The sequence below is a fragment of the Haemorhous mexicanus genome, chromosome 17 (assembly GCF_027477595.1).
Source record: "Haemorhous mexicanus isolate bHaeMex1 chromosome 17, bHaeMex1.pri, whole genome shotgun sequence".
Lineage (NCBI taxonomy): Eukaryota > Metazoa > Chordata > Aves > Passeriformes > Fringillidae > Haemorhous > Haemorhous mexicanus.
The window spans coordinates 9,095,954-9,107,551 of record NC_082357.1 but is presented as its reverse complement, the minus strand read 5'-3'; the positions used below and the strand labels follow the sequence as shown (position 1 = coordinate 9,107,551).

General features: G+C 42.4%; 1 protein-coding gene across 1 annotated transcript; it reads right to left on the bottom strand.

Annotated features, from left to right (window-relative positions):
* Positions 1-3,096: 3,096 nt before the first annotated feature.
* On the bottom strand, positions 3,097-10,806 carry LOC132335410 (acyl-coenzyme A synthetase ACSM4, mitochondrial-like). Its single transcript, XM_059861945.1, has 12 exons — positions 10,572-10,806; positions 9,921-10,128; positions 8,973-9,116; positions 8,267-8,423; positions 7,632-7,711; positions 6,551-6,674; positions 6,166-6,246; positions 5,935-6,036; positions 5,134-5,261; positions 4,935-5,034; positions 4,184-4,303; positions 3,097-3,545 (listed from the first exon to the last, which is right to left on the bottom strand). Exons 1-12 carry the CDS (start codon positions 10,801-10,803, stop codon positions 3,459-3,461), a joined length of 1,563 nt encoding a protein of 520 aa, XP_059717928.1. The 5' UTR covers positions 10,804-10,806; the 3' UTR covers positions 3,097-3,458.
* Positions 10,807-11,598: the final 792 nt, after the last annotated feature.

Genomic DNA, 11,598 nt, shown 5'->3' with positions numbered 1-11,598 from the left:
CCCGCAGACTGCCCCAGAATGGAACTTGACAGAAGTTATTCAGCTACCCTGTATCCCCTTCAGCCTCCTCTGCACAGGATTCCTCTTGGATCCCCCTCACTTTCCCAGCTCCTTCACCACCCCAACCTCTCTCGTGTCCATCTGAATTTCCTGTTGCATTACCTGCTAACCACCCTCCTAACGTCTATGCCAGGAGAGGCACCAGGCTGCCTCAACGTTCCCACTCCAACTCCACCCCCGCCACTCTTGACTACAACTCCCAGCATGCCTCAGTGCACTCCCCTCCTGAGGGGCCAGAGCCACGCCCACCATGGTCCCAGAAGCTCTGCTTTCCGATATGGCCGTGCCTTGGTCCCCATGCTGGTGACCACACCAGAGCACAAGCTCTGTCTTTACTCTTCCAGCAAGAACAACACTGTGCTTGCGTCCTCCTCCCTCCTCAGAAGAAAACCTAATCCCTTCTAGAGCCAGTGATTTCATTGATCCGTGGCAGAAGAGCCAGACGAGTATGGTAAAGAACAAAAGGGGCAGGGCTGGTCCTACATGGGAGCCTCTAGCCTACAGAGAAATACAGAGACTCTGTAAGGCTGCCAAAAGCTATGGCAAGGCTTCTCCTTTCTTGAGCAGTCTAATGCAAGCTGCTTTGACTGCATGTCTTTTAACCCCTCATGACTTAAAGCATGTGATGACTGTGCTGCTGTCTCCAGCTGAATTCTCCCTGGGGGAAAGGGGGTGGAAGAGATTGTTAAATCAATTGTTGCTTTACAGTGCTGAAGAGCAGGCACAGGCAATGCTAACACTAGAACACTTAGCTGGGGAGGGAGCACGTACCCAGCCCCATGATTAGGCTGCAAACCTCCCAAAGTCAGGGCTTGATGATATTAAAAATGCAGCAAAGCAAGCACTCATGCAAATGCCTGATGGTAACACACCTGCTCCAGAGTTTGTAGATATAAAGCAAAAGCCCAGTAAACCATGCAGAAAGCTAAAATGTTGGCTCCTCTTTGCCAGAATCATCCACAAGCAATTGTTTATCATTATATGGATACTATAATGAGTGCAGCTGGAAGTGATCCATCTTTAGATGCAAGCTTAAAGCCACTGTCACGGCCAGCCAACAAGCAGGACTGACCATTGCAGAGGAAAAGATACAGCAAACATCACCCTAGAAATATTTGGGACTTCAAATTCTCCCTCAGACTGTTACAAACTATTAAGTGGGTGAAGCCTTTGCCAAAAAGATCATTAATGAAGATTTAGTCCTGTTGTTTGTTTTGTTACATTCCTTTTTAATTTCGTAACTGATCCTGCTAATTTTACAGGTATTGTTGAGGGAGCTGAAAATTAATTCCTAGAGACAGTTACTAATGATCAGTTACACTCCTTGCTTAAAACTTTAATTTTTATTCTTTCTCTGAAACAGCATCCCTATTTTGTCATGCGTGTACGTTCTCATTCTTCTTTGCCAAGATTCCTAACAGAAGGTAATAAACAAACTAACCCCCCTGCAGTAACACACGTTGTCACTACATGCCCTGACTGCCCAGAATATTCTCTGCTGTCTGTTGGGGCTGGAGTATATCCTAGAGGGCTTCACAGTTTACAAATTTGGCCAAGCAATGTGACCCATTATGTGTCTTTTGGTTGCTTTAAATGTATACATGTTTCCATAGACAGATTCTCAGAAGCAATCTTTGCCTCTGCTCACGTAGGTGAAACAGCAAAAGATGTTATTAAACATTTCCTACAAGCATTTTCAACTCCAGGCAGCCCACAAGAAATAAAAACAGATCATGGGCCTGCCTATGTCTTTTACCCCTTGTCCCTCATCTTCAGTTGTAGCTGTTTATTCTCACATCTTTGATGCACGGATGTTGGCATTAGTCACATTTTATTCCTCAAGAAAAGTTTCTTATTTAACATTAGAACTATTGCCTTGTTCCTTAGAAGAACCTTATACAGTGATATTTAATCTGCCCATCAGGCAAATGAGTTCAAATACCCAGAGCTTAACACAAGTTAATCTTTTCAGTGGTGTCTGCCAACATAAACAATCCGGATGCAGATTTTTCCCCCACAAAAAGAGATATTTTGTCAAAAGCAGCAGAAATTCGTGGTGTTCTCCACAATCCTTGGACATTGTGGCAGAGAAACACTGACCACTTATAAACAATCCTTAATCACTTAGGAAGATGTTTCTCCTTTCTCAGTCTGCTCTAATTCTCTGATTTAGCAGTAACTTGCATGTTTTGGAGCATTACAGTGACAAAATCTACACAATAGCTTCTGAGAGAAAGAGGAGGGACATATTATTTAGGAATATTTAGGGAAATGATATTCAAGACTGACAAGATGAAACACATTTGGAGTTTGGGGTTCCCAAGTGTTCTACAAAAATGTCCACCAAGATGACTGTGAGAACCTGCAAGTTTTTAGCACTTTCTCACCTGCAAATGTAGAGGTGAAAATGAAGAGAGAAAACTGAGGAAAAGACCCAGTAATGGCAAAGTTCTCAGAATGAGAAGTGAGACTCAAAAATGATTATTCTGATTTAATACCATTTGCTTTGCTCAGTAATCATCAAGATGATGAGTGCAGATAAATAACATTTTCCTCACCTGTCTGCTGTGGACAGGAGAGATCAGGAGCTGCAGGGGGAGATCCTCTTCATTCATTTCACTCACCTGTTAGGACTTGTTTCCCATATGAGGCACTGTAAAGATCAGCTCTTCCCTGGAGATGTGAAACCTGGAAACTCCTTCATAAAGGTTTTGGAGTGAAACTCTTCTGACTTTATTACTCACCTCTTCAGGAGTAACAAGAAGAGAATGTGGCACAAAACAGACCAAGCAGAAGAACTCTTCCTGTGGAGTAACTTTTTTCTTGTAATCATTGACACCATTGTTAATTATGCAGAATTTGCACCTTAACCTAAATCACTTTTTCCTGCAGTTTAACCATTTAAGTACATCACAAATTCATCATGATGAAGAGAAGCATTAAAAAGAAATGCATTTTCCCTTCTACTCTGAAAGAATCTGAGAATGTTACTGTATGTTAATTAATTGCTGATACTCATCTCAGAACAAACATATCTTAATAATTTCTCATTTATTTGTAATTTTCAAAGCCTTGTAGTTTCACCCATTTTTTAAAGGAAGATTTTTATACAAATTGGTAAAAAAAATTAGACCTCTGTATGCACCTGAGTCTTTCTCCCATTCCACATTTTGAATCACTTGCACTTCCTTCCTTCTGAAAATTTGTAGGTTGATGGTGAAAGTGGTTCCAATGCCACATATCCTCAAGAATGTTTTCTCCTTTTCCTTCCACAGTTTATTTTTCCTGATGTTCTCGCTCTGCTCTGGCTGATGACAACCTGCTCTGTGTCTTGTGTTATGGCTGGTACACACCATGGAGAATTTCTCTCCTCGTTTTCCAGATCACTCTTGCTCTTTTTATACCTTTGCCCACTCTTTTTTCTTTAAAACCCTTCTCTGGATTTTCCCAGTAGCTGTCTTTGGCAGCTCCTGAACAAACTCCACCTGAAAGGCAAAAATGCTCCCTGTAGCCAAAGAACTTGTAGGTGATTTCCCAGGTACAACAAAAGATTGTGAAAACACTTTTAGCATGGGATAGCTGGGGATGAACAGATGGGAAGCTGCACAACCAGGGCTGGGATTCCTTACAACACCTTGTAGCTACTGCACAGACAGCACTTGCAGGGAGATGTACCACAATTTCTAGGAGCTGAGTGCATCAGCGTTCAGCACAGGGAGTTACTGGTGTCTTTCCTAGTGAGAAGAGATGGATTCTGACCAACTGATGCTAGCAGGAACTTTTGTTTTGATTTAGCTGTCTGTCAGAAGAGAGCTCATGGTAGAACTGGTTAGAATGGAATGCCTTGCTCATTTGAGCTGCTGTGAAAACCCCAGTACTCCATGAAAGAAAGACTGGGCCCTCAGGAAGCAAAATTTTATGACCATTACCTCCCCCTGGGTCCATTCTAGCACACACAGCCAACCCAAGGCTACAGCTGCAGCAGATCCTGTCATCTACTTTTATTTTATCTAACTCTGGTTGGAGTGTTTGTCAGAAAGGTGTTGGAAAAGAGCTGAGGCAGGACAAAAAATGCTCAGTTTCTGGTACAATGAGAGAACCTGTCTTTTTGGGCTGTACTTACCTTCCTTGGATACTTGTATGGTGCAGTCACCTTCTTGACGTGTTGTTGAAGCTCATGAATTAATTTTTCTGGATCATGTGATTCATAAGCAGGAGCTAAAACAATGAAGGCTTTGACCACCTGTGCCACAAAAAGGAAGGGATTCCATTAACTTCCAGAGGTGGCAATAAGGGAATACATTTGTTGTGAAAAGTGAATGTCAAAACTCAGAATGGTAAATCCTTTTCTTTAATTTCCCTTTTAATTAGCTGTTTGTTATCAACTGCTGTGTTATGAAGGACCCATTCTGGAGCAGAGAATGTTTTGCTATTTTCCACTTCTTTTCTAACTTTATAAATTATTAAACTTTCAAAAAGTTCTGGTCCAGAAAATAAAGAGAGATTAAAATCTTGTCCCAGTTGCTCAGAGAAATGTTGCAAGGTTGGAAAAATATAAAGCAAAAATTCAACACTCTGGATATCCTTGCTACCATATGCTTAGTGGTAAATGAGAAATAATCGAAATTTTATTCCTTAAAAAAAAAAGATCACATGATTAGTCTGTAAAGCAAAAATTTTTCCCCACATAAAACCCTGCGAAGAAATAATTCTGAAATTGTAAGATCTGTCAAGGTATGGATTTTAAAAATGTTTATGCCCACCTAATTTCAAAAGTGTGCAACACTGAATTCCAGGGAAGCCTAGTACATCTAAGGAAGTTGATACTTAGTAGAAAGGGTATTTCTTTTACATTTTTCCCTATTTTGTTTTACCTCCCCTCGCACTGGGTCGGGACTGCTGACAACAGCCGCCTCCACGACTGCCGGGTGCTCTATCAGTGCACTCTCCACTTCAAAGGGGCCAATGCGGTACCTGGGGAGCACAGAGACAGCTCAGCCCAGCAGCAGGGACCAGGCCTTTGGCCTTTCCAGGCTGCATTTCATCAGGCAGATCTAACAGGCAATGCCTTACCCAGCAGAGTTAATGATATCATCAGCTCTTCCAACAAACCAGATGTATCCCTCTTCATCCATAACACCTCTGTCCCCGGTGAGATAAAAATCTCCTCGCACAGAGGCAGCAGTTTTCTCTGGATTATCCTGGCAACAGTCAAACATTTCCAAAAAAGTATCTTATGTTAGTGAATTGTAATGCATTTCCTTAGCAATGATGCTAAAAATGAACAAAAGATTGTACTCAAAATGAGTGTGTTCAGTACCGCTTTATATTTTCACTGAGGTGTCACTACCTCAGAGCCATATGATCATCTGCATGGGAGGGGTTTGTGCTGTAGCTTGTGTTTGTGCTGTTGATCTTATGCACAGGTTGTGTGTGACAGGCATCTGTACAATGGTTTCTCTGACTGCAGTGCCTGATGGAATGGGGGTACCTCTGATACTGGTATGAGGTAATAAAATTCCTGTGCCTTGGAAAGCCTCCCTGAGCTTCTGATGTGTAAGAGTAGAATTTATGGGCTATTCTTCATTAATCTTTAAACAAAGATAGGAATGGAATAGAGGGAAAAGAGTGATGCTCTGGACATGAAGTGCATGGCACATGTCTGGAACAAGGTATCCCCTGGTTCATGTTGCACTTTGAAGCTACACTCTCTCAGTCACTCTGTTCCTGAAACTATGCACTGATCAGGCTCAAAGTCCTCAAGTAACCCAGTGAAACTTTCTGAGGATCCTGCATGGAATTCTTCTTGCAGACTTTTGCCCTGGGTCTCTCCTGAGTTCCTCAGCCGACACAGACACAGCAAGTCAGGCTCACCAAGTACTCAGAGAACAGACAGAAGGGTCGTGTGGGTTTCACTCGGATAGCAATGGTGCCCTCTTCTCCTTTAGGCACAACAGCCCCATGCTCATCTACGATCTGCAGAAAGGACAGACACAGCAGGGGTGCTTTGATCAGCTCAGAGGAACATCTGCTGCAGCTCAGGGCAGGGCACAGAAGGGACGCAGGCAGCACTGCCTTACTGTTCTACCCACAACTACCTCATACCTGCACATCATATGGGGGAACAGCTTTTCCTAAAGAGCCGGGTTTAATTTTCATTCCTTTCATATTGGCACAGATTGTCACCTGCAGAACAGATTTTTTTAAAGATTTTTTTTTAAATTGTTGCAACATCTTGTAAATTTTATTATTGTTTGCATTAGACAGGACTCCTGTTTTTGACTTTGTTGCGATAAGGGCTGAATCAGGACCAAAGCACTGTGGTTCTTAAGAACATCAGAGTCTGGGATGTGAGCTGCTTTAATATTTTTCATTAAAACCTGACCCAGGAAAAATTGATACCCAGAGCAAATAATCTATTTTAATATTGCTTTTGAAGTAAAATCAAAAAGGGTTTTACTACCAGTAATTACATTTATTGCAAACGTACTGTTTCGGTCTGGCCATATCCTTCATGGATATCCAGCCCTGTCTGGATTTTCCACTTCGCCAAGACTTCAGGATTCAGTGCTTCCCCTCCAGTTACACAGTGCTTCAGACTTGGGAACTTGTAGCTTGAGATGAACAGCAAATGAAATAATTTTCTTAATTCTTGCAAAGAACAGTAAATAGACTTAAGTGAACAGCCCCCCTCAGCTTTCCAAGGAAGTACATCTAAAACTTCACAAGTTCCTTTGGAAATGACAATCATCATCGTGTTATGCACACTTTGACTAGAATCCTACACTGCTTGAGTTGCCTCTGAAGATGATGTGGTTCATCTCTGTGGCAATAGGAGTAGGTTTTTCTGCTGGAAAACGCATGAGCAAAAGTGTTTCCTTGGGAGAGCTGACATAAAAGGAGGAATCTGAACAAGCACATCAAATGTGTGTGGAAAGCTCAGTTATGTGCCAACATCTAGAGATCAGATATAACAAAGAGAATTTTGTAGAGCAAAAGGAAGGATGAATAGATACACAGCAGCTGAGCTCTGCTAAAGCTGGGCTGGCTTTTCCCAGGATAAAAGACCTATGTGACAAGAAAGAGTACCTTACCAAAGATGTGAAAACTCCTTGCAAACCATTTCTCACAAGCTGGGTATTTTACAGAGTAACAAACCAGGAAGAACAGCTGCCAAATAACTCTCAGCATGTGGAACTCCTCTAACTGCTTCCTTCATTCTCAAGCATGTGAGAACAACTCCATGGTGCACCAGTAACTCCTGATCCAATGATGCCTATAACACTGGCTTAAATTGAACTGTGAAGCCTAAGTTCAGAGGAAGTGACAGCTTAAAAAATGTCCTTTGTTTCCTCTGTGCTGTCTATTCAAAGACCCAGTCCTGAAGCCCAGGTAGCCTATGGTGTGGCTAATTCTTCTCACATTTGAAAATGGAGAGGGTTCTGTACTGAGAGCAAGCTTTGCTAATTAGGTTTCCTTGAACTGAAAAAGAGAATTAAGGAACCTAAGGAACTAAGCATGCAGAGCTGTCCCAGCATTATACCCCAGCCTCCCTCCCCTCCCTGCTGTACCTGCTCACATCATGTTTGACCAGCATGAGGAAGGCGGTGGGAGCCGTGCAGAAGGTGGTGATGGGATATTTTGAGAGAGTCTAGAAAAAGAGGAAGTTATGGTGCTGAAAAGAAAGTGTAATGCTGGGTCTGACCTTGTGAGTGTGCAGGTTGTTAACAAAAGAGGCCAGTTTTGAGGGGCATCAATCAACTGATTGGTTTAAAATGCCTTAAGGAAAGAATGGGCACTCTGGCAACTCACTGAAAATTCAGGAAAACAGAGCCTTAATTTAGGTTTATGCCATATTCTGAGTAGTGGCTCATACTCAGCCTGTCCCCAAGGCAGCTGGAAGTCCATACCTGAAGTAAGGTTTAGATTCAATACTAGGCAACACAGCAGTGATCCCAAGATCTTTATATCCTGCATCTTTATCCAGTTGTCCTCTACACTCGAACCATGACACATGGACTAACCAGGAGGGAAAACACTTGTTCCTTGAGCTTAATGGGCACCAGTTGGAGGGATGATTCCTTGGGATGTGGGAAGTACTATCCCTGCTGCTACTAAGCAATGGTATCCATGGACTGGAGCTCATTTGTTTCCTTCACTTTTGTAAAATGGAAATAAATATCACAGTATAAAATGTTAAGCTTACCTCTGCAATAACTTCTGTTTTAAACTGTGGCATATTGTGTACAAAGACACAGGATCCACAGATCCACGGTGCAAAAAGACTGCTCCAAGCTGCTTTTACCCAGCCAGTATCAGAGGTATTCCACATTATATCTGAAGGAGTCAATTTCAACCAATACCTGATGAAAAAGCAGAGATAAAAGAAATGCTGCAGTGAATGTCAGAGACTCAGGCCCAGGTCACAGCAGGAGGCTTCCATTAGAAGATGTGGTGTCAGCAAGTGGGGCTCTGTAGAAAGTTTGAGAGAGTTGAAGAGTCTTAAATATTCTCTGATTTCCCTTCCTTCCCTCCTGCTTAATATTTTGAGCATTTATTTTTCTTGTGAGCAGTGCAAAACATCTTCATCTTGAGATGCAGAATCTGGATCTAGAGCAGAACCCAAACAGATCATCTGGAATAGGCTTTCCCTACCTGGTAAAGTTGAGACATCAGCTAAATCATAGCTCATTTCTCCAGGAAACTAAACAAATTACTTCTCTGGACCTTGATCACCAGCTTCCAACTCAGAATGCTTTGGGAAAGGTATCCTTTAATTTTCAAGATGAGGAAGATGCAAGATCCTACAGTCATGAAATGCCTGCATTTACTGGAATGTTATGGCCTCATGTTCAGTTTAATGCTGATCACAGCACTTAATCAGGACCCTGTGGGGAACTGCAAGGTAATACCTGCCAGTGGTTGCAAATCCAATGCCGTAACTGCTGTGGGAATGCAGCACCATTTTTGGGAAGCCTGTAGTTCCACTGGTAAAATAGATCAGCATTGGGTCTTGACTCCTTGTCTTGACACACTGATGGTCAGCAGATGCACCCCTTCAGAAGAAATTATATATTCCAGTCACTACATGCAGTTTTCCACCAGGGCAACAGCATTTTTATAGTTTAGGAGTTCAACAGGAAAATTGCCCCAAAGTGAAGGATCTCTCTAAATAAGTGGTAACACAGGTAAGAACAGATAGAGAACACATTTTGCTTGTAACAAGTATGCCCTGTCTGCCAGAACTTTTAAGATATGAGCACCTACAGAATATTTCAGTGACTTTGTCTGCAACTGTTTTAGCAAGGGTACTCCAGGAGCTGATTATGGAACAGCATTCCAGAATCAGTGTCTGCCTCACACAAGCAAACCCAACCCCCAACTCAAAATTGATAACTAAGGTTATTTTGCCAAGTACATTGATCTTATTACAAATAGTAGATCAGTAATGTTCAAGAGACTGATGGACAATTCAGATCCTCTGAACTACCAGGATAATATAGGGAAGAAAGAACTGAGCACCAAGAGCTGGCAATGGGTGTTTTCCCATTTAATCAAGCAGAAAAGCTCATAACAATTGTCTAGAACTCTGTGTGCTTGTCTGGTGATCACAGTAAAAGCAGAGAGCTTCTAAAAATTGGCAGGCTGCTAAGTGAAGCTGAAGGACATGAACTAAGCTCCCAAAACCTGGATTGCATGAACCTCTATCAGAATAATCACAAAACAGGGAGCTGACAGAGGGATGCAAAAAAGTAGCTGACTCATATTTTGAAAATTTCCCCCACAACTCAGCAATGTCACCTGACTGATACAGCTCCCTGCACCTCATAGAAATGGAAAGAAAAGAGCTGGATACTCACGCAAGGAGTTCTTTGAAGTTCAGCCACCCTTCCCTGCTCCCTTGGCCTACAATGAGTTTACTTTTCAGGAACTTGCTGCCAGACAGGACAGATTCCACTGCAGGTGCCAGCGTGTCATTGGTAACAATGCACTTGGCCTTTGAAGCCTGGAGTCGGTATAAGATGTCTTTGGCTGTTAATTGGGATGTTCCTGGAATAAGGACAATTCCTGGAAAAAAGCAAGAAGCAATTAAGAAAACTCAGCATTTCTCAAAAATACTCTATTATGTCTCTCTGTTGATGCTGATTTTATTCATCATAGATGTTTATCAGCTTAAAAGCAGAGCAAAATAGATCTATTGAATTATTAATGAGACCAATCATATAAGTTCTTCCATTATCAATTCAGCTCCCTTCCAGTGTATGTGGTCAGGTCTGGCCTTTGGTTGCAGCCATTCAGCCCTCACTGGCTGAACTGACTGATTTTGACTGGACCATGTCTGGCCCTGTGCTTCCTGTGTGGGTGCTGCCAATTCTCCTTCTAGGCAAAAGAGCAGTTGTAGAGTCCCAACAGAATATTCCTGTTTGCATTTTCTTCACCCTAATCTCATAGATGGCTTGTAGGCTCTATTTGCTTTCTGTCTGCACCCACCAAGTCCGTGAGTCACTCACCTGCTCGCATGCAGGCCACGTTCAGGAGCCACCACTCAGGAACACGAGGCAGAATTGCTACAATTCTGTCTCCTCTCTGCAAACCACAGGCCTCAGAAAGGACATTGGCTGTCTTCTTGGACAGAGAGCCAAACTCCTCAAAGCTCCACTTCACCTCCTCTCCCTTATCATTGACCCACCAAAAAGCTGGATTTGCTGGTTTTCTTCCATCCTTCAACACATAAGAAGACATTAAAATAAGACAAACCTTAAAAGGTTTCACGTCAATACAAAATAACTCTTAACTAAGCAAATCACCCTGGCAATATCTCTCTTAGGGTGACACCTGTATTTGTGACAAACAAAATAACATAGAGCTTTCCACTCTGCAGCCAATACTGCCCAGTACCCATGAGGAAAACTGATTTGTAACATCTGAGATTCTTTCCACTGTGTCCTCATTTAGTCTGGAATAGAGTCAATCTTCTTACTATGTCCTGGTAAAGTGCTGTAGTTTATGAATCTAGGGTCAGTGTAGTGTTGCTAACACACTGATGTTTTAGTTGTTGCTAAGCAGTGCTTACTCTAAAGTCAAGGACTTTCCAGTTTCCCACACTCTGCCAACAAAGAGGCACACAAGAAGCTGGGAGAGATCATGGACAGGACAGCTGACCTGAACTGCACGAAGGCATATTCCACATCACAGGAGCTCCTGCTCAGTTTATACCCTGGAAGTTTGCTGGGAGGTGTTTGGGGATGAGCTGGGCATCAGCCAGTGGGCAGTGAGTTACTACTGCTACTAATATGATGATGATTATTATTCTATTTTAATTCTTCAGCGGTTCTTTTCTCAACTCCTGGTTTTTACCTTCTTTTCCTCCTGTTTCTCCTCCCCATCCCACTGGAAGTGTGTGTATGTGTGTGTGTGAGATCCAGGGGCTTAGTTGACAGCTGGGGTTAAACTACAATTCAATGTCAATAAAAAAAAAGACAAATACTACCTTTTCCAGTTGTGTCCACTTATCTAAGACATCACTTGCAAAGTTGA